At 52.2% G+C, this 23,145-nt stretch overlaps 1 protein-coding gene across 3 annotated transcripts in view; it reads right to left on the reverse strand.

Moving 5' to 3' along the window:
- Window positions 1–1,055: 1,055 nt before the first annotated feature.
- SAMD4A (sterile alpha motif domain containing 4A) overlaps window positions 1,056–23,145 on the reverse strand; it is a 199,816-nt gene continuing 177,726 nt past the window's right edge. The window contains exons 10-14 of one of the 3 annotated variants that reach the window (XM_087820349.1): window positions 20,399–20,517; window positions 15,987–16,188; window positions 14,493–14,619; window positions 6,832–6,915; window positions 1,056–1,440 (exon numbers count right to left, since the gene is read on the reverse strand). In XM_087820349.1, the coding sequence (XP_087676475.1) occupies window positions 1,412–1,440; window positions 6,832–6,915; window positions 14,493–14,619; window positions 15,987–16,188; window positions 20,399–20,517 (561 nt within the window). In that variant the 3' untranslated portion in view covers window positions 1,056–1,411. The remainder of the gene's footprint in view (window positions 1,441–6,831; window positions 6,916–14,492; window positions 14,620–15,986; window positions 16,189–20,398; window positions 20,518–23,145) is intronic. The other 2 variants (XM_087820363.1, XM_087820356.1) reach the window with 2 other exon arrangements.

The raw sequence follows: 23,145 nt of genomic DNA on the forward strand, positions 1-23,145 counted from the left end.
CGTGGCTGGTTAACCTCTCGCCCTGGGGAGCGGGCTTTCTCTCCCTTCCCGCGGAGGGGAAGTCAGCCCACAGCACGGCCGGTCCCTGAGGGACGCCGGCCTGTCCCAGGCCCCCCGCTGCCCGCCTGGGCGGGGGCCCGACACCTGCCTGGGCTCCCCGGGCTCCCTGCAGCCTGCCGGTCTCGGCACTGCTGCTGGGCCTCGCTCTCCTCTGCCCTCAGCAGAGAACCGGCGGCAAGGCTGCGGCCCGGCCGGGCCCCGGAGGCCTGTCCCGGAGGCCCGCCCCGTCGGCCCGCCCCGTCAGCGGCGGTCTGAGCTCATCGCCTGGGTATTAAGGCCTCCTGCAAGGAACCGGCGCCCACCCTCGCCTTCCCCTCCGGTGGGACTTGCACCACCCGTGGGAGTGTGTACCAGCGGCAGGACCGAACCCAGGTTCGGCGGGGAGTCTCGGGGTGAGGGGCAGATCCAGCAGAGGGGCTGCAGGGTCTTTCAGAAGCTCGGGGCGGCCTGCGAAGCTGGTGGGCCCGGCAGCGCCGTCCTCGCGCCCCCCCTCGGCACTCTGCCCTCCCGGCCGCACCCAGGCCTTCCAAGCACCCCCCGCGCTCCCCCACCGCCCTGCGCGCCCCGCAACTCAGGCCTCCGGGACGGCGTCCGTCCCCCCGAGAAGCAGAGCGGGACGGCCGTTTAAAAAGACAACCCTGCTGCTGGTATAAAAATAGAGGGAGAAGAAAAATGAATCCGTATCCACAAATCCTTTACAAAAACCATAGTATGAAGAGAAGTTCTATCCAAACTCTTTACACATTATGTACCCTTTAAAACGGTTATGTAAACAATACACAAATCAAAGTTTATCTGAAATTTCGTCGGAGGGACTCCCCCTTCTCGCCCCCGTCGCCACGCAGCCTCCTCCGGGGCTCGTTCCAAGCAGGGGCCTCGGGGAATCCGAGGGGGGACATGAGAGCGTGGGCGCCGTCTCGCTTTGGTCACAGGCAGCCGTGACTTCCTCTGGCGCCAGACGGTGAAGGCCGGCCACCTGCGGGCTCTCGGGGCTGGGCTTCTGCCTCCCTCGTGGGTCTCTCTTCTCCCTTTCATGGCCGTTCTCCCCCCTCCATCCCAGAAGCTACTGGCATTCCCTCCACACACCCCGCCCCCAGTCCCACGATTCCCCACAGACCCCTCCCCACCCGACACCAAGCCATCCCAAGACAGAAACAAATGACAGAATAACCAGTCCCAGGTCTACCGATATGTTTACAAGGATGACCTACGCTCTCACAAAATCAGAGTGGGAGAGGGACCGGGAGGAGGCTGCAGAGGATCTTGGAGGATTCTGCGCAGCCCTGAAGACGGCTGACACTGGACCCGCAGCAGTCGGTTTCACGGCCAGCGCGGTCTCCCATCTTCAGCTCTAGATTGTGGAGGTCCGGTCAACCCCGTCTGCAGAGGAAGCACACAGTGGCACCGGTGAGCAAGCAGCTCCCATCGCGCCCACCCAGACCCACGCCATGCATTCGGGCCTCCCGGTGTCTGAGGACAGAGGAGGGCTGTGTTCATTCACTCATTCACTCATTCATTCGTTCACACACCCACCCACTTAACACCTGCCAAGCCGCTATCTTGCCAGCAGCCATAACGAGCCGGGAGCCAAGGCGTAGAGACCTAACCCTAACCCTCCAGGTGCTCACATCCCAGTCAGAGCACGGGCGTGAAAACCCGCAACGACGGATGCGTGATGAGCCCTCTCACGGAGTATGTACCAGGCACCGCAGAAACATGGGAGGAGTGTTAGGTCACCCCTGGAAATCAGGGAGTTTCCCAGAGGTAGAAAATGACTCATAGATCCCGCTGTAGGGAAGGGAAGGAGGCAGGCGGGAAGGAGGGTGGGAGGGCACACAGCTCACGCACAGGTGTGACGCTGGCCATCAAAGGGGGGCTGGGGCAGGCCGGAGGGTTAGGATGGACGGGAATGGAGGAGCGGCAGGAGGGCCGGGGGGTCAGGTGGGGGCTGCGACAGACACGCAGGCGGCCTCGCTACATCCCTTTCTTCGTGAGCAGCTCCCTCCCATCCTGGAGCTCCGCTGAATGACTGGGACGAGGCGCTTGACTCTGACCCCTGGCCACAGCTGAGCAGACCTGGGGGACGCATCTGACCCAAACCGATCCAGATTCTGTTTCAAGAATCTGATCAGGGGCAGACACCACAGTTAAATGTGGTGGGCGTCGGGAACGGAGAGATCCTGAGGAACTGGGAGTGCTGAGGTCACCCCGATGTGAGTCTGCGTTGTGGAGAATCAGCGGAGCCGGCCTATCCAATGGGGGACGAATGTGTATGCCTGGGTCGAGAAGCCACGAGTGCGGCAGACAGCAGGGGGACCCAGGGCTGCCTGACCCCTTTTTGGTTTTCTGCTTACACATGGGACTATAGGACAGTCCCCAGAATCAGGCTGTAAGGGTCTGTGTACTATGAACAGGAGCTTGGACATCAGTGATTAGGGAATTATAAGCAGTGGAGTTACCAGGTCTGACTTTAGAATGGTTTTCCTGGTGAGGCAGGGGGACCAGTTCAGAGGCCCCTACAATGGTCCACGCTAGAACTGCAAGGGCTTATCAGTGAGCAGAGGGGCACCGACTGGTCATTACAGGAAGCAGCGATGACTGTGTTCCTCGACCACTACATGAAGGCCCTGCGGGGACACGAGATGCCTGCCTGATTTTGCTCAAATCCAAATGTCAGCAGGTGTGCCCGAGTCTAAGCCTTGATGTCGCAAACCTGGTCTACCAGAGGGAGCGTCTAGACTCACTGGGCAGAACTCGGGTGTGGGAGGGGAGGGGCAGGCTGCTGCAGGGACAGTGGAGCACCTCAGTGACACGGAGGAGTGCCGAGACCACGGGCGGGGCGTGGCTGGCGTCTCCCCAGCAGAGACTCGGAGAAAGGTTTCTTAATTGAAAATTTGCGGTCATCGTAGGTTCACATGCAGTTGTAAGAAATAGTACCAGGTTTTCCCAGTGGTAATATATTGCAAAACTTTAGTACAATATCACTACCAAGATATTGACATTGACACAGTTGACCCATCTTACGTAGATTTTGTTTTACTTGTACTTGTGTGTGTGTGTAAAGTTCTATACACATTTTGAAGCGATTTTTAAAGAAGGGAAGCAAATGGCCCCTAAGGTCGTCTGTAGTATCAGATCATCAATCCCAGAGGCCCTCGGGTGTGAATTATAATCAATGACCTCTCCCCATCCTCTGTGGGTGTTCAACTGAGCCTCTCGTGGTGGCCCTGCAGTGGTCACTGGTCACGGGAGAACGGTAGGGGTGTGTGTGTGTGTGTGTGTGTGTGTGTGTGTGTGCGTGCACACCCAGTGTGTGCCCAGGTGAGGGTGCAGGGGTCACTCCCTCATCTGTAAAAGTGCAGTGCACACTCTTGCCAGGGCTCCGACTCACTCATTATTGCCAACCCTTCATAGCTGTAGAAGTGGGGAGCTGGAAACCTGAAAATCTCAACTAACCCAGCCCCAAGTCACATTTTCACTGAATTCCAACCGTATACCTCATCTCCCAAAGGTGACGGTATTCATCGGCAGGGAGAAGGCCAATAGCGAAGTCCAGACTCCACATTTACCACTGTGCAAATTGTGCACTGCACAACCCCACGGGGTGCTATTCACACGCAACCATCATAGGTTTTTATAGTAATTATAAAAATTTCAAATAAAAGACAGAACAGCATCCTGAGAAAGTGGAGCCACTTTCTAACTTACACAAAGCCTCCATGCCAGCTAGAAGGGGGGCTGTAAGCCCCGAGAAGAAGTGAGGCGAGAAGGTGAGAAGGAATGGCATGGGGGCCACGTGAAGCACAGGACCCCAGAACATCGGAGTGAACTGTGCACTCCTCTCTGTGGTACCATTCACTGCAGGCTCCATTCTGCGGGCAGGAGCCTCGTTTCTGTATCATGAGCATTCCGGCCCATGTCACCCATGCCCAGGAAGAAATCATGACCAGGCTTGGCACTGAGACTTCCTGAGTACCCCGGGCCACCGGTCAGGAGCAAGCCCCCAAGAGCCAGATCAAGCCTTCAGTAAAGACTCACAAGCCTTCAGTAAAGACTCACCAAGACGGCAGAACCAACCCAGCCCCAGGGTTTCTTCGTGGGTTATGTTGGAGGAGCTTGGGGGAGGGAAAAGAAAGAGATGAAGAGGGAACACCAAAGAGAAAAGTGGCTTAAGACGAGCACCAGGAGGGCAGCAGTTAGTGGAGGAGACGAGAGAGCAGGGACATCAGCACAGAGGGCTGGGCTCCCAGAGCCTGGGGCCATGGACCGGCCACATAGACTGGCCGTCCTGGGATGTGGTGTCCCAGGAACCTAACAGCTCCCCCACCTTTCCTGAGGCGTAAGCAGAGGAACCTTAGTAACCTTTCCTCTCCCTAGTTATTCATCTTCCTGTAAAATGACTTAATTCACTGTCTCTGTCCCCAGCAAGGTCGCCTTCCCTGGCACCTGGAAGGGGTGGGCCAGCAGAGAGGTGCTGTTGGCAGGAGGGCACGCCAGGACTGTGCCCAACTGGGCCACCCTGAACTCAATTTGCATCCTCTGCTCAGGAAACTGCTTACGAGGCTTCCCGCCCGAGGATTACCGAGAAAAAACAGCAATAAAAAGGCTTAGGAGATTAATCACATGAAAACATTAGCAAAAACACATCCGTTTAGAAAGGTTTTCTGTAAAAATAGAAGAATGGGCTGAAAAATAGTCTTTTGAATAAAAGCCTCCCTTCAATAAAGAGCATTTGGCATTCTTGTTACTAATGATGATAATGTTAGTACTTAGCAGTTTGATAAGAGCTTCCAATATGCCAATTATCTGAGAAATATCAAGCCCTGGGGGACACGGCAAGTTCTCCTTGCTGACTCAAAGGCAGGGAGAGCCCCCCCACCGCCCCCGCCAGCCACGTCAGGTGGGAGGGTGCTCAGGCTGCCTCCAGTGGGCTGAGCTTGGCCTGATGACTCAGGGTTTGGGGGGGGGTTTCCCCTTTTGAAAAAAATTGAGATATAATTTGCATACCACAAATTTCACTGTTACAGTGTACAGTTCAGTGGTTTTTAGTATAGTCACAGAGTTGTGCAACCATCTCCACCATCTAATTCCAGAATATTTTCATCACCCCAAAGAAGAAATCTGGTACCCATTAGCAGTCACTACCCACTCCCACCTCCCTGCATCCCCCGACAACCACTAGTCTATACTGTTTGTCTCTACAGATTTGCCTATTCTGGACATTTAATAAACCGTAAATGAAATCATGTACTGTGTGGCCTTCTGTGTCTGGCTTCTTTCACTTAGCGTCATGTCTGCAAGGCTCATTCAGGCTGCGGTCTGTATCAGTACTTCATTCTTTTTAAGGCTGAACTGTATGGTTGTATTACATTTTTTTGTCCATATTTATCCACGGATGGACCTTTGGGTTGTTTCTTTTTACTTATTAGGGGCAATTGGTGTGCTGACCCAGTCTCCTCGGTTAATGGAAAAGAAGTGCCTTATCCCAGAAGCACCAGGGATAGGCCAACGATGCTGGGAAGCTTCCAGGATCTGAACAGCTAAGGGAGAGAGCAGTGTTTGCACATGGAGTTCCTGGGACCCTGGGAGGTCACAGGAGCTGTGCCCTGAGAGGCGTTTGGCCACCTCCCTCTGGTACTGAGCAGAGACTTCCTCCGGACCACAGACAGCCTCACGCAGGCCCTCCTCTCTGCTCTGGGCCAAGCATTTCATCTGCCTCATATTTGGTTTCAGGATAAGACTGTGTTTGCAGAGACTAAAAATTTAAAAATCCCTGGCCAGAAGGACAACGCTCTCTGGAGTAGTAGCTGATGGTGCCTCTCTCCCCACCACTGCCAGACAGTGCAAATGTTGGCTCTAGGTGTGCTGCTGGCCCATCTCTGGGGTGGGGAAGTGCGTCCAGATTGAGGGCCATTGGGAAGGGTCACAGGAGGCCTCCCTGGATCTCCATGACTCAGAGCCGCCCGGACGTTGGCAGGAAGGAGTGGACATCTCTCCTCTGCCTGCCAAACAGCCCAGGGCTGGCGGCGAGTCCAGGCTGGAGAAAGGCGCCCGTTAGTACCAACAGGGCACTGGAGGCCTCCTGGGGCTGTTGTGACAACGCAGGGTTTCAGACCAAATAGACAGTGGGATGACCCGGCTGCTTCTAGGAGCTCTTCACAGGGCCACAGCCCTGTGCATCACAGGAAAACCCAACTAGACCATCCCCCTCACACGGCAAAGGACACCTCCGACTGCTCGGGGCTCTAAGCATTGTGGAAGCCATTTGGAACAGGACCATATAAAAATGAGCATGGATTTCTGTTCAAAGATTCTGTTTTTAGAGCAAGTTGAGGTATGCTTGAACCAGACTGGGGGAATCTAGTGCCAAGAAGGAAAGTACCCAGTGCTGTGGGGCTTGTTCCCACTCAAAGCCACGTGTGGTGTTCCAGATGCCTCCAGCTCCCTGCGTTTGGTTGGGAAAATGGCTGTGGTGGGACTCCAGGGTGCACCGGGGGTGGTCCCTCTAGGAAAGAGGGACAGGCTCCATCTCCAGGTCCCCCTGACTCACCTCCCAGAAAAGGAGGAACGGGACAGGTGGGCTGCTGGGTTGGTGTGGCTTGATGACAGTCCAGAAACCCCGAGGCCTCTCTCTCCCCCAGCCCCCTGCCTTCCCCATCCTGTGCTCCGCCCACCCCCCACCACCACCTCCCCCAGCTACTGCCAGAGTGTAGACAGCAGATAGCTGGTAGTTCTCCCAGCCTGAGTAACACCAAGGAGCACAGCACTCACCTCCCAGGGCGTGCTCGGTCATACTGAGGCACAAGGACTCCAGCCTGTTATTGATGTCAGGTTCAGTCACAGGAAGCTGGAATTCTGTAGGGGACAAAGGGTTATATTGGTGACAGGGGTTCTAAGTACAAAGAGAAAGTGTGCACAGTGCTACCTGGCTCCACCTGCCTGGGGGTCTGCTGCTCCGCCCTGGGAGGACTTGGGGGGACTGTCAGGGCCAGCACAAGGGCAAGTTACACTCAGGTTCAACCACCCTCTGAGGTCAGACTCACACAGTCCACTGTCAACGTGGGTGTCTGGAAGAATACTGGTGACTAAGAATAGCTGGTCATACTCAGTCTGTCAGTCCTCTGCTCAGAACTGTCCAGTTCTTTCCCATCCAAGGCAACCCAACCCCTGCCACAGCCTGCAAGTCCCCACATGGTCTGGCTCCTGGTTAGCTCCTGCCCTTGTACAGCTCTCCCCTCCTTCAGTCCACCCCAGACCCTCTTCTGCCCCAGGGCCTTTGCACTGCTGTCCCTCTGCCCAGAATGTTGGGCCTGGGATGTCTCCACGGCTCTCCCTCTCCCTGCCATGCCGTCTCTGGCTCTACTGTCTCCTTAGAGAGGACTTGCTGTTCATTGTATGTGAACAGACCTTTTCTGCCTCCACCCCTTTCTTCTGCTTTACTACATAGCTGTCACAACATCTGACATATGTATTTATTTGCTGCTTCCCCCAGCTGAAAGTTTGCTTGATTGGAACAAGACTTGGCTCAGCTCCCTGTGCCTAGACCAGGCCTAGTGCATTTCTGCTTCGTTACAAGGAGCAGGGCATGGAAACCATAGCATGGAAAGAGCCTCTTCTGAGTCTGAGACTGTGCTGGGTGCCTGATTCCCAGGTGGGGCACAGGGAGGCTGAGGGACCCGTCAGGGTCAGCCAGCTTACACGGACCTGGGCCAAGAACCCACAGGGGTCAGACCCCAGAGCCGGTGCTGTCCCTGTCAACACTCAGCCTTAGGCTGAGCTGTCTGCTTTGCGGGTCCCACTGCCCAGGACAGTGCTGCGTGCATTCTAACCACAAAGCCTCCTCCAGGATCTGGATCCTCCCCGTCTCCCTTGGCTCCAGCCCCTGGGGTCATCCTCCTCTGTCTTCCTGGGGCCCCCACTGTCAGCCTCCCCGTCCCTTATCCCCTAGAGCTCTCGAATGTTCTGGACTAGCTTGGAAGTGCCTTGCAGATAGCGACGATACTTTCATGGTTCTCTGAATCTCCCATAGTACCCTGGCATGGCTTTCTGCACACCTCGCACATGTCTACTGAGTGATCAGAAATGGAGCAAGAAAAGAAACTCTGACAGCTGAGAACTGAAATCCTGTGGCAGGGAGGCAGAAAAAAAATCAGTGGGATATGTTCTCAGAGTCTGGGAAGTCTCAGCACCGCCACTGCCTCCACAGGTGACCCTGGGACGCTGTTCTCTCCTTTGGGCTTTAGCTCTTCCACCTGTAAAGGATCCTGTGTCCAAATGTAAGGCCACGTCCTTGCTCCTTTACATCTCCATCAGGGGGCGCTCAGGGCCAGGGCCGGGGATTACAAATGAGTTGGTGGTTTGGTGGGATAGGAAATTGAAACCAAGGGCTAAACCAAAGTCTTTGTTTTCCTTGGTTAGCTGTACATTTAAATATTCTTCGCAATCTGGGTCCCCCATTACCAGCTCATTCAGAGGCAGATGTCGTTTCCATTGTTCAAGCTTCTAAAAGAGAAGGTTGGCAAAATGGACCAATGTAAAAAGCACTGGGGAGCAGATAGGGCTCTTTCTAACACAAATTCCAGCACCAGTGGGTGTGAAGGTCAACTGTGCCAGATCATGAGTGAACCGAGAATGCAAGGGTCTCCCCCACCCACACTCACAGGCTGCTCTCAGAGTAGGGTTGGGCAGTTAGACAACCCAGGGGGAAGAGTATTTTAGTATTTTCACCCATTCATATGAAAATCATATGCATGCAAAAATTAGCAGCCTTCAGGGTGTGAAATCTATAAAAGAGAAACACAACTTTATATATAGCTAGTTAGCAAATATGAAAAAAAGAAAAAACAACAACCCCTCAGCAATTACAGCCATCCATATGCTCACTGTAAAATTTAGTTTACTCTCTAGCACTTCCCTTTAAACAAACACTGTGGAGAGATTTGGATAAATAAAGATGCTCGACATTTGGAGAGAAGTGTTTCAGCTGCAAGATTCCTTGCCAACACGCAGCAAAATGCCATTTTCCAAGCCTGGGATAGCGTGTTCCAAAAAGGGGGCTGAGGAGTGCGGGACTCTACGCTCCAGAGTCTCCAAGCCTCAGTGGCTGCTCTTTTAGGCTGAGAGTTGGTGTGCTGGCTTTTCATTCTCCAGCTCCTCCCTCTGGTGTGCTGGGGAGTCGGGACCCCCACCACTCTCAGAATGGCTCTGAAAAATTCGAAGTCTTGGGAGGAACACATATGTTCACACTCTTGAGTTTCCTAATAGTGTGACTTTTTAATTGTGTATTTGATAAAAACAGATCTGTGGCATCTCCTGGCACATACAAGATAGAGGGAGACTAGACAGCTTCCATCTCAGGCTAGGAGCCCTCAGCCATGGGTAGCTTGGTGGGCAGAGCTCTCAAAACCCTAGAGGAGCATTTGGGCAGCTCCTGCTCCATGGCCCACAGTAACCACCAGGCCAACTCTCACCATGGCTCCTGCTATCCCTAAGGGCTCATCACAGTTATCCCGGGCCCCCAGCTGTAATGGACCAGTCAGATGTAGTTTCTAGTCCTCTGAAAGGCATAGAGGAAGGACTCTCTGCATCTGAGTCCTCTCTGCTATTGCCCAAAGCAGGCCTATTTCTTCAACTCAGATGCCATCTCTGAGCACTAGAAATTCTTCCCTCACCATCAGATCGTCCCATTATTCAGCTAGGCTCCCAGTTCTAAGATGCCCAGGTCTAGGCTGACATGGAACTTCTTTCTTGTGCTTTTTCAGAAGTCCCACAAGTACAGAGCCTCGTGCTCAGGCCCGGGTCAAGAAGAATCTAGAAGGGACTGGGGCTGCCCATCCTTCATGAGGTGCTGCTGCAGGGTCCACCTGGGGGAGCCCAGGTGGCTTTTCCTTGGCAGAAATAGGCCATTCCTGCTGAGTTTCATGTCTGTGGCATCCGAGGTGCAATTTTGCATCTCTCTCAAGGCACTGAGGCTGAGGTAGGAGGCCAATTGCTTAGGACTTTAGAAGAAGAGGTTGGGCATTTTAGGAGAAAACCTTCAGAACCCCACTTGGCCACTGACAGCCGGGGGTTACTCTGCCTAATACCTAGGAAGGCTTTGAAAGCCTGGTGAAGCGAGAAGCAGGGCCCCTGGAAGGAAAGAAATCAGGAAAGACAGGCTGGCGAAGAAGGGACAAAGAAAGGGAAGTGGGACCTGGACCACTGTGATTGGGGGGAAGGGAGCGGTAAGGAAGGAAGGGAGACAAAGCCAGGAACCAAGAGGAAAGGGGGAGGATGGTAACAAAGGCAGAGAGATCAGTGTGGGCAGGAAATGCAGTCCACGCAGCAAGCAAGCTGGTAATCACAGGGAGGTCTTGGCGGGTGAGAGAGGAACGTGAGTGATGAATGAGTTGCACCCCTGAATCTGCTCCGGGGGCTGAGGCTTTTCTTCATTCCTAAACCTGCAGAGGAAGTGCTGTGGGAATCCACACAGTGTCATCAAAAAAGTGACAAGTAGAGTATGGTACAAGACAATATTGCACCATCTCGCCTCAAGTCGGCCTCTCTGAATTTGACTTTGAGATGCAGGCGGGCGCGGGCCCAGCTGGGCTCTTGGCTGAGAGAGAACTGACTCACCAACCTCCCGAGCAGGGCCGTCTGCCTTGCTTACTAGAAGGCAGGGAACAAATGTTTATTAAGTACTTTAAGTGGGTCCCTATTCTGGCCGCCCCCTGCGCTCCGCTCCCCTCGTGGGCCCGGCGCCGACGCCCTCTCCCTCTCCCCACTCTTGGGCAAGGCAGCCTCTGAAAGGCACGGGGAAAACCCACTCGCGCTCACCCACGGAGGGAGTGAATGGGAACGCCCCCAGGTAGGCAGCATCTAAGGGCGGAGGCGCTCCAACCACGGGCTGGCGCACAGGGAGGTCTGCTGGGAACAGGAATGCCCTCAACCACCTCCCATCTGGGTGGCGCAGCACCGAGGGTCATCTGCACGTGGCTTCGAGCAGGGGAGGAAGGATATCCCCAGAACGCAGCCCAGTGAGGCAGCCAGCCTTCCCCACGCTCGTCCTTTGGAGCCTGCCGGCCATCTGCCCTTTCTCTCGCAGGCCCTCCAGGTGTCTGGAGCCTCGGTATCCCGTTGTTGCTCCAGGGCTGGATCCCAAGGGTAGCTGAGGCAGGTCAAGAGGAATAGAGCTGCTTCCAAGATAAGGCGGCATTCGGCAAGCAGGGTTTTTTCCCAAAGTAATTTTCCAGCTAGGAAAACACTCTGCCTCTCTGAGGATCCTGAGCACTCTCAGCGGGCGCCACGCTTGTTCTGAGCTTGTTTCCTCCCTGGTGAGTCCATCAGACCCTGTCCCCTCGCTCTCAGAGGACCAGCCTAGTGTTTCCTACTCATCCCCGAGGCCAGAAAGGGGCAACAGTCACCCATGGCTCTCCTGGCTTGTCCTGGGAAACATCTAGAACCTGTCCCTGTGGGAAAACAGAGAAAAGCACCCTGACATGGCCTCCAAGGGGTAAGACTGTGGATCCGGGAGAGAGGAGAGCATCCTGCAAACCCAAGCGAGGTGACCGATCAGTGATACACAGCTTGGGGCTGGTTCCAGCCCCCAGCCTTTACTATATTCTCTGAGATATTTAAAGTCTTCCATCATCTTAACAGAATTATTTTATGTTAACAGAATAAATAAAAGCTCCTTTAGAATACACTGTAGTCTTCAAGATTTGCCAGAGGATTTAAATGGAAGCTTTGAAGACACTGCAGGGCCAGGAAGAAAAGACTGTGTTCTACTGTAGCACAGCTCTCTGAGCATTTGATTTTGGGTTGGTCACATGTCTCTATTCCATTTTGTGTTCACTGTTCTGCTGCTGTGTAAATACGAAAGCCACTTGCAGCCTTCCTGGTTCCTGCCGCCTGGTGTGATGATACTTATAGTCTGCCTTACCCCGGCCACCACTCCCAGACACCTGGATGTGCTGCTGGAGGGGAAAGGCTCACCTGCAGAGGAGGCCCAGGGCCCCGCCCATCTCTGAGACCCTGTCTCTGGAGGGGGAGCCTCTGTCTGGGCCTGGCTGTGGCAGTGAGAGGGGCTCCCCCGTGGAGGATGCCTCCTCGGGAAGAAGGAGGAGTTCTGACAGTGACTTGCGGTCTTGAAAACCAGCGTCTGATCTGCAAAGGCAAGGATGCGCTTGTGCGCTGGGCAGAGGCTGGGAAGGGCATCCCTGTGCAGCCTCAGTGAGGGATCCTGGGCACGGCTATGCCCTGCCTCGCTTTTCCTGACCACATCCCAGCAACAGCCACCCAGCCTGGGCCGAGTGTGCCAGGAAGGACTTAGGAATGGCCCCTGCCAGCACTCACCACTGTCTGTGCAACCGGGAAACATGGAGTAGCCCTGCCTGGTTTCTTGGCTGTTATTAGAAACGGTGCGGTTCATTAGGGCCTCACTGGAAGTGCGTTTGCAATGCTTGGGCAAGAGGCTAATTAAAAAACAAAACCCTAACGGTTCCAGCATCTAAGTCCGGTACGCAAAATACGTTATCTAGAGGCTTGCAGGTCACTGCCAGGAAAACTAAACACAAACTGTTATAAGTAGATGCCCCTGGGAGACGGGACTGTGGGCCTGCAGGGGGAGGCGGGGGGACAGTCAGTTTTCTTGGCGAGCCCTTCTGTATTACTTGATTCTTTAACTATGGTAACGAGAGTCTTCATGGGAGGAGGGTGGAGACGGTCGGTCTTAGGGTCACAGGTGTCCTGAGCATGAGCAAGCCGCTCAGCACTGCTGTATGACAGTGGAGGGAAACAACAGTGCCGACGGGGGATCCACACTGTCCTCCCAGGGGACAGGAGGCCTGGTCTTCCCGGTGAAGCCAGGAACAAAGAGGAAGACTGAGGACTCGGAAGAGAGCTGCGGTATTAGAATTGGAGGGGAGCAGTCAACTATGCGAGGACTCCCCTGAGCCACGGGGTGGCTGGGCTACAGCCCCGGGACTGAGGTCAGGGTGGGATATTTGTTCAAGGTCACAGACCTCGTGCCCAGGATGCCTTCAAGCCCTGTCCAGGTTCTCTGCTATTGGGAATGGATTATACATAATTTGGCATGGTAATAGGCTGGGACTAACCCCGGGGAGAAGACCTTTACAACCCCTGAATTTTACCAAGTATTTCTGCCTGGGAAGGAAAATAGCAACAGGTTATCAAAATGGAGAAAAAGAACCTTAAAACAAAAGTGTGCCAATATGGAGTGTTCTCGAAGTCAAGAAGCACCTTTAAACAGGCACCTGGACCACGCGGATGCCCCTTCCTTTCCTGACACGCCTCACCCCACAGCAGCTCCGCACCAGCACCCTCCTCTTCCTCAGTGGCCCCCCACCCTCACCCTGCCTCCCCTTCGCGCCTCCACCCACACCCTCGCCTGAGCCCCTGCTCAAAACCTTCCACAGATTCCCCCCAGAGAGCGGCTGGCTCTGAGCTCCTTGGCCTTGGATTTAGAGGCCCCACCACCAGGCACTATCTTTCCAGCTCCCTTGGTCTCCCCCGCTGCTACTTCAGCCCAGCGACGGCGCCCAGGACGCACACAGCCCTCGGTACCGCTGCAGTCTTGCTCCCCGGTCCCTCTGCCTGCAATGTTCTCCTCTTTCCACCTCTTCACCCTCTGTCCTCTGAAGCGCGGCTCCAATTCCAAGCAGTTTCCTTGCCCGCCCAAGGCCACAGGGACATTTCCCCTCCTAAACTCCTATAAAACTTATGCACAGAGCGAGCACATCTACGGCCGAGGGTGGGCATTTTCCTGCAGGTACATGTCTGATTTGCCACCTGGAGGGCCATCTAGGCAAGTGCAGTGATTGCTTGTGTGGCTTTGCATTCTTTGTGGAGGCTAAGAGGTCACTGTCTACGTCGAGAAAGGGTGCAGGCATTTGTTGGCCACACATAATTCTGGCTGCCCTGTTTTAGGGAGCGCGGTGAAAGGTGAAACGGACTTGAGTTGCACCAAGTTGCTATGACCAAGTAACGGGAAGATGGCCAGTCATGTCTGCAAGGCACTCCCAAACCAGGGGGAGGGCGCTTAACATCAACGCTGTCAAGTCTTCCTTTTATCTGTCTTACTCTCTACACTGCCTGCCCCCACGACACATGGAACCCCTCCCATCTCCCCCAAAGCCTTCCAGTGGTATCTCTGCTTTAATCAATCTGGAAATATGACTAGTATCAAAAATATCCCCGTCAGATTGCAATGACTCCGGGGCTCCCTGTGCTGGCTTCCAGCCAGCCAGCCAGCCGCTATTCATGCTGGCAAGGCACAGTTTAAAAAAAGAAAGGCTTCTATAAGCTTGCAAGAATGCGTGGTGACAGTCGGGGCTAAGCACTTTCCAGCTGGGTTCACCGGGGCATCTATTCTGGCGTCCTGGCCTCGCCTGTGCCAGGGGAGAGCAGAGAGCAGGACCACGCTCCGGGCCTACCTGGCTGCTGGAACATCAGCATGTTCTGGGGAGAAGTGTGCACAGGCAGGGAGCGGGTCCTCTGGACCGAGCTGTGGGTGCGGCTTGGCATGCTGTTGCTGCCCCCAGGGTTGGCAAACCAGAGGTTCTAGCGAGGAATACAAAAGGGAGACGTTAGTCCAGACACCCTGGGGGGGGGTAGGGAGTGGGGCCCGGGCCAGAGTTCAGGAGACTAATACTGCGGGGAGAATTCTCTGCTGACTTCTGGAAAAGGGCTTGCAGACCAGCACTGCCCATCCGCTTGCTTACAGAGAGGGAACTGAGGTTCTGTTCATTTTATCTACATGGCCCCTCTCCCCCCTCCTCAGCCCCAGGCCCCTCTCTACACCTCATTTAATCTGGACACCTCTCCCCCTCACTATCTCCAAACCCTTTTCTATCCCTTTTGTTGCCTTTGCTTTTCCTGTCATTTTTCTCAGAAATGGGGGGAGTCCCACTAATGTCTGTCACAAAGGGCACCAACTTTCAGGGCTATCATTTGATTTTTTTTGAGATTCTTACAATTTACTTTACTACAAAGTGAGGGGGTAAAAAAGAACCTCTCAATTGGCAATGAGCTGGTACAACTCAGCTTGTGTTTATTATTAAGTGGCGTCTTACCAGTGACTTCCTCTCGAACTGACCTGGGGGCTCCCCACAATGACCAGAAAGTGGGGCTTTCTCATAGCCTGGGCTGCTTCCCCTGGGGGAGCGAATCCTGCCTGTCTGGCCTAGAGCTGTTTTCCTGTTTTTAAACCAACCTATCATCCCTAAATTTTTCATTACAACCCAGGACCTCAGAACCACCGTGTCCCTCCAATCCCAGCCCTAACCTACATGCCCCCACAGATAGAAGGGCACGGGGCACACAGATGGAAGGCACTGGGCATGGGCAGGGGCAGGGGACGGGGTAGAGGGTTGAGGAGCCAAGGGATAGAGATCAGCCCTAAGTCACACAGACAGGAACTCTGGGCAGCCTGGCCTTGCCTGGCTTGAGAGTATTTCAACTCTCCCTCTGATAGCTGCTCTTAGGCTCCTTCCTGCGGACTCTCCACCAGAGCTGGGATGGTGACAAGGAGGTATTTGTCATAAACAAGTTCTTTAGAGGCTAGGGCTTCTCTGGAACCCAGATTTGGGAAGTGGTGAGGTCTGCCGGGGCAAGTTAAGGGTTGAGGCAACTAATAAGCAGATCTTAAGTTTCTTTCTAAAGGCCCCCTTGCTCGGGGCCCCCGAGGTTAAAGTGGTCCCAGGGACATCTTAAGCCATCCTCCCTGAGGCCAGGTACAGCCTTGGCATTGATCTATCTCCCAGAGGAACAATGCACATGACACTGGTGACTGCATAGGACAGGGACAACTGTCTCTCAGTTTAGCCCCCCTTGGTCTCTCCCCTCACCTTGGGGTCATCTGGGGAAACATCCTGAAGCCTCAGGCACTGAGCTTGGCTGCCCACCCTCCTCTCCGGTGCAGAACATACCTGTCTTCCCTGTTTCATGATGGTGGGGTTGGCTGTGGTGTTGCGCTGGGTGGAGCTGACGAACCCACTGGTGCCCAAGAGGCCAAGGCGGGCGGAGGGGACATTCCGAGAAGGGATCTGGTACTGGCGCGGGTTCCGTCTGCCCATGCCACCGCCCACAGAGCCGGCCGTCGGGAGGGAGTTGGACTGCCCAAAGCCGCGACTGTGGGAGCAAACAGAACAAGAGCATGAGTGCCCCTCAGCCCTGTCACTCCCCAGGCTGCCAGTGGGATGCCTCCTGGGGGTCTGCTCACATTTTGATAGTCATGAGGCCTATCGGATCTTGGGGGGCTCTGAACCAGGCAGGGCTATGATTAGAACAACAGCTAAAGCCTGAGAGCAAACATGTGCACCGTCACAGCCCTTTCACATCGATTCTTCAATCCTCACAACAACCCAATGAAGTAGGGGCTCTATCCACTTTTATTTACGGCTGGAGAAGTAAAAAAGCTTGTTTCGCGAAGGTCACACAGCCAGCAGGGGGCAGTGCTGGCAGCCCAGTTTAACCAGCGTGCTCTAGGGCCTTCTTCCAAGCTGCGTCACAGGGCCCAGAGCACTCGCATGCCTGTCAAGAGGCCACATAGCAAGAAAGCGGCACAGCCAGGCTCAGTGTTCCTTCCATCAAACCACAGTCTTGTCTGATGTCTGTCTGTGTGGCAGACTTGTGGAGAGTGGCCTGAGAGCCCCACAGGATGTAAGCTCCATGAGAAAAAGGACGGTGTCTGTTCTCATCAAACCTGTATGTTCCATGGCTGAATCAGCTCCTGGCACAGGATACGCAGGTTGAATGAATGAAAGAATGAACGAGCCTCTGCCATCACGATGACTCTCCAAATGGGAAAGCTGACCCCACGTCTGGGGCTCTGACTCCAGGGTACACAGTAGGGACATGAGAATGGAGATGGTGATGTTTACAAGCTTTCTGGACCCAGGACCCTGACTGCTCCCCACTGCACAGGCCCTCCCTGCAGAAAGATCAGAGGCTACGTGTCTCCCCCGGATCCACACAGGAGGGCTGCTGAGACCCAGGCATTGCACTCGGACGCTGTGCTCCCATTGCTCCTGTGACCTCATCTCCAAAGAACTCGTCCTAACACGCCTCAGGTTCTGGGAGGGTATGCAGCAGCCAGCAGGGCTTCAGGAACCAGCACATTCTTTCCAAGAAGAGTCAGCTTTAGTCATTCACTGATGTTTAGGTCGAAATGCTTTACCTCCAGTGGCCACAAGATGGAACAGACTTGCTTTCCCAAAGGTACAGGGGAGGTTTGTACCAGGCCTGTGAGGAGACTCCAGGAGACAGGGCTGACGTAGTTTAACCAGTTGAGGATGTTTGGGGGGCGGGAGGGGGGGGCTGCAAAACAGTCATTTCCTGAGAGAGAGTTGTGTGTGCATAGGGGGAGGGGCGTCTAAGCCATCAGCACAGTTGATCTCAGAAAATGTTTCTCTTTCCCCAGCATTCCTATTTTCCCAGGGAGAGAGAGAGAGGGCAGGGAGGAGAATTCCATTGTGAGCTGGCTGCAACTGATTTCTGGGCTTGTGTCTTTCCACTTTCAAGCTTCTGTGGCCCAGGAAAAGGTCCCCGACTCTGTTACAGGCTCATCTACACATGGTGAGAAGGATTCTAGGTCTCTTTATCTCATCCCTTCCCCGTTTTCTTCCTGTCTTTTTTCTTTTACTAAGGTTTAAAATGTTTGATTTGAAAAAAGAAATTTGAGCCAGGAGGGGTAGGAGTAATTTCATGTGATGGCAGAGACCTCCCTTGGAGGAAGGACAGTCTGACTGACAGGTGGAGAGCAAGGGGTGGTGGTTGTTCTTTTAAACTATGAAGATTGGATTTTGGAGTCAGAATTTTGGCTGCCTGGTAGACGATTCAGTATTCTGCTAAGACTTTTCCTTATTTAGTGCTAATGGCTTTTGTTCTTGCTCGTTTGCATTTTTGGTTGGATTTTTTAAAAGTTACTTCATATGCAAAATACAGTCATCAATGAATGATGCTAAAATGATCTGCGATTCCAGGAAGGCAGAGTGTATCTTAAGCAATAGGATGTGGGCAGAGGGTTCTGTTATGGGACATGCAGTCATGGGAGAAACAGGGCTTGAGGCACTCCTGAAGTGAGGACTCACTGGGCGGTACAGGGTGGTAAAGCCCAGAACATTTTGGGGCTAGAATGGGTGGGGGTGGGGAGAATTTGGCTAGGCCTTCTTTCTAACGATGCTGAGCCCTGCTGTGGTGTCCTTAATGGGTTATTACAAAGCCAATCTTGTTAAGCGTCGCCACTGCTGGCAACCAGGGTGAATGCTTAGCTTACTTAAAATCACTAGGCTTAATGAAATAATCATTCCTTCTGGGGAGAGAACAAAGCGACAAAAGTAAATTTTCATTTTTCATTTTCTTTCTCTGCCCATCTGTGTGTCTCTCTTTCTCTGCCTTCCTAAATCTAACCAACTGATTTCATTACCTTGAAATGTGTGAAAAGACTGAATAAGAACCGATTAATTCGGGATTTGTGATAATTCAAGCAGAGGCTGGGCTGCAGTTACTTTTGTATGATTGGAGAAACAGGTCTTCAAAGCAAATTAATAGCATAAAAAGATCCCAGAGGTAATACTTAGGAGAACAAATTAATTTCTAGAGCTTTAGCAACCTCCAATTGAACATCTACAATCAATGATTGAATTCATTCTTATCGAATCAATAAAAAGAGGTCCATTGGGACTCCAATCTGGCAAACCTTAGGTTAACCCAATACAAGCTTTAGATAGTAACAATCTAGAGAGGTCAAGGTTAATGGGAACTTGGATGCAAACCAAGGACAAGGCGGGACAGAGAGAGGCAGGGGATGAAGCTTTTGGGAGGAGCAGCAAAGACCTTAAAAGCTCTGTCTTCATCATCAACCTTTAATATTCCTTCTTCCTCTAGGAACTTGTCTCCCAAGGGGCTGGTGTTGCAAGAGGGGTCTGGAACCTCCTACTCTTATTTGGGAGAAGCACTGTTGCCCTTACAAAAGAAAGAGAGTCTGGGAAAGGGGCAGCCCCAGGAGAGGCGGCTGAAGAGCAGGCCTGGCCTTTCATCTGGGTGCAGAGGTGATCCAGCCCAGCCCAGCCCAGCCCAGAAGGGAGGCTGCCCCCAGAGGGCTTGGGGCCAGGGAGCAGGAAATAAAGAGTGTTGCTTGACCCGCCCATCTTTTCTGTACAGGAGCCAAAGACCATGAGAGCTGCCCAACAACCGCAGTGGCTAAGACACTGACCCTGAACTGGCCTGCCTGGACCAAATCCTGGCTGCCGCTGCCTACCACTCCTCTGTAAAACGAGGTTAAGAGTAGCTCCTCTGCCTTACATGGTTGTTGCAAGGATTAAATGTATTAATATTCTTAAAGTGCTTGGATACCACTTGGCACATAGTAAGTCCCAAACGTCTGTTTAATGAATAACAATGTTGTATGTGCCGGAGTATGATAATTCATTTTTTACACTAATCTTTAATAAAGACTTTTCACAAATTTCAACTTGCCTTAACTCCCTTAAATAATATAAACCAGTGATGTTTTAAGGCACACTTATGCAAATAAATACACTGAGAAATGAATTCAGAACTTTTTAGGCGCAAGGGAAAACATGATTTATCTGCTCATGTTTAAAAAGGTAAAATAAATAGAATGTTGATTTTTTGGAGGTTGGCATCATTCCCTTGTCTCCCCCAAACTCCCCGTCATTGTTCAAGGCTTACTCCACCCCTCCCCTAATTTCTCCCCCAGATTGGCACTGTAATTCACCTTTAATATGCGATTGGATTCCTTAATTTATAGCGAGATTAAGGTAATGGGGTCTAAATTACACGAGGCTTATTTTTAACTGCACCCAAGAAGCTGAAGTACTATGAAAAGTCAAGAATGGTACTGCTCCACTCTTAGATTGCAGCTCAGACCAAAATAGACTAGCACTGGGCTCTTCACCCTACCACCAACTATAATTAGCTTGTCTGCAGCTAGAAGAGAGAAAAAAATTATACCACCACGTAAGGTGCCGATAGAACAATCCATTTTTGTCCTTTCAGAGCTCCCTTTTGGGGATAAACTACCAAGCGTTCTGCTGGTATTCATTAAATCATACCCACTCTGCACATCTGGACGAGAACCATCATTTTGACAATGTCAATTGAGTTACAAAAGAACACATTCAACTCTTCCTCCCGGGAATGCTTTCCCTCTACAGTCTTTCCCAGCCCCACCTGTTTAAGGAATGCAATTTGGAAGTCGCCACAGGGCACCCTGGTGAACAAGGAATGCCCTGCCTGGTCCTGCCCCAGGAACCCAGGCAGGCAATGAGGCACCTGGGAACCACCATGCATTACAAACAATGAAATCCCAACATACTTTCTTTGCTGTCGATATCCTGATATGTCTAGAAGGGTTTTCCGAGGGAAAGACCGGAAGAGCTTCTGCACCTGCTGTTTCCATGACAACAATCTTTTTTTCTGCGTCTCTGTAAATGCCTGCAAAAACAAACAGGACTTTTTAATGGGTGACGCAGCCTGACATTAGAGGAAGAAACATGCAATTAATAGGAGGAAACATCACTGTCTCTGCCGTTGCTTTTTTTCCACCTGTTTCCAACCTGGTTCAAACAGCAATAGGTTTCATTTGCGAGCTGGCATTGGAGGTACATGCATTAAGCTTTTGATAACCCTTGGTTTTGGTTGCATTTCTGGCAGATCCATACCCCCCTCCCCTTTCCTCTGACTCCACTCTGGACTCTATTCATTAACCAAGAATAAATTGCAAAATTGATTGTTGAATACTCTGGCTTTTGCAGGCCCCCTGGCATTTTCATAATCAATGGAAATGCTAAACCACTCCAAAAATCAATTTGCTTGATGGTGTGTGGACACCCTGAGTGGTCAGCTGGACTTCAGAAAACAGAGTATAGCCTGGCCAGCGTGGCTCAGTGGTTGAGAGTCGACCCATGAACCAGGAGGTTGCCAGTTTGATTCTCAGTCAGGCACATGCCTGGGTTACAGGTTTGATCCCCAGTAGGGGGTGTGCAGGAGGCAGCTGACCAATGACTCTCTCATCACTGATGTTTCTATCTCTCTCTCTCTCCCTCTCCCTTCCTCTCTCTGAAATAAATTAAAAACATTTTAAAAAAAAGAAAATGGAATATAATCTCTGTGTTTCAGGGCTGGGCCGAGAAATCTCCAGTTAAGGGATCCTGTGCCCTACCAAAACCCCAGTGTACCCATTCTAACCTAAATTGTCTAAAGTTTAGGAAGATGGGTAGATCTGATGACTTCTCAAATCTTTTCTAGTAAAACTGGTGTTTGGGGATGTTTTTCCTATTGTCCGGTAATATGCTGACATCTATATCACGTATCTTTTTGTGTTCATCATGGCCCAGGGAAGGACTTTCAGAGGTTATGTGTCTCCAGGGCAGAGGCTCTCAAATTCATGATCTATTAGACGTCCCCAAGGAGATGGTTAAAATGTTGATTCCTGGGCCTTTCCCCCACACCCAGAGCCTGACTTAATAGATATGGAGGGGAGTAAAGGGGGTTTGTGTTTGCAGCAAGTGCCCAAGTATCTCTGCTGCAAGCAGAACTTGGACATTGAGTATTCTAGATGGTGAGGACCACCCACGCAATACAGTAATCCCCTATTCAAGTATCTAGAACTGTGGTCCACACGCTGTGAGAAATTCATTGGGTTTGACAGATTAGCATTAACAATGATGGAGATAGCATGCTTAAGTGGTTTAGTCAATAAGGCATGAAATTTAAGTAGCAATAAACTATTACTTAGAATAACAGGCTATATGACTATTTTCCATGAAGGAAACAGATTCCTGAAACAGAGAAAAAAAATGACAGCTTAATTTTTTCCTGATGACATTTAATCTTTAAGGACCTAAACACAGGAGAGCTATGTGAACAAAAGCAAAACAATATTAGTCATATTGCAGAAAAGTTATTGACTTGCAAACTGCTTCCTCCTGGATGACCTTAGCCAGACACCATTAAGGGTATTAATCAAAGAGAGCTACCAACCAAGGGACCCAGTGCCCTGCTAGGGAAAGAGGTACAGACCCCCCCCCCACGGTGAGCGGTGGGATGTCTCATGGTTAAAAGGTGAGGTCGCCCTCCTCCATGGTCTCTCTCACTTGTTTGTGATGCTGGGTGAGTGTCCACCTACAAGTGAGGACCTCTGAAAACTGCAACAGGCAAACACTGCTGCTGGACTCATAATGGGATGGAGAGATTTTGCTTTTGACCTGCTCATTCAGCCAGATGTTAACTGAGGACATAAGAAGCAGGCACCCTGGTCAAGATGAGTTGAGGAGGAGGGTCCAGCGCAGTGGGTCAGAGGAAGGCTCTGGATATAGATGGGCAGGGCTTGAATCCCTACACACCCCTGTGTGAATTCCTCTACCTGAGACTATTCCTTCTAAAAACTGAGGATGATAACATCTCCCTCAAAGGGACCCTACGCTGTAAGGATTAAAAGACATAAGCCCTGGCCAGTGTGGCTCAGTGGTTAGAGTGTCGGCCTGCACACCGAAGGGTCTCGGGTTTGATTCTCAGTCAAGGGCACAAACCTGGGTTGTAGGTTCGATCCTGGCCCTACCGAGGTGTGTGCAAGGCACGTGCAGGAGGCAACCAATTGATGTGTCTCTCTCACAGCGATTTTCTCTCTCTTTCTCTCTCTTTCCCCTCACTCTCCCTCTCTTCTACTCTCTCTAAAAATCATCAATAGAAAAAATATCCTCGTGAGGATTAACAACAAAAAAGGAGATAACGCACGAAAAGCACTTAGAATACTTAAAACACGCCTGGCTTTTAGTAATGTTTCTGTCCACACTGCTCAGATACCCTAACCGGAGTTTTAAGTGACACCAGTTCATACCTAACATCAGCCATGGTGGCAAAAAGCACCCAAAAAGATATGCAGACACCTCCACAGGGAGGTGCACTCATTCACTCAACTCTGGGGCATCAGGTCATTTAGTTCGGGGTCGCAGACAGGAGTGAGCCCCCTAGCAGTGCCAAGTGCGTGTGGTGGCCAGTTCTTCCCAGTCCTGGGAGCATGGAGAGGAGCTAGGTCATGGCTGGCTGGGGTGGTTTCTGAAG

This window comes from Miniopterus natalensis, chromosome 1 (assembly GCF_054644295.1).
Source record: "Miniopterus natalensis isolate mMinNat1 chromosome 1, mMinNat1.hap1, whole genome shotgun sequence".
NCBI classification, from domain to species: Eukaryota; Metazoa; Chordata; class Mammalia; order Chiroptera; family Miniopteridae; genus Miniopterus; species Miniopterus natalensis.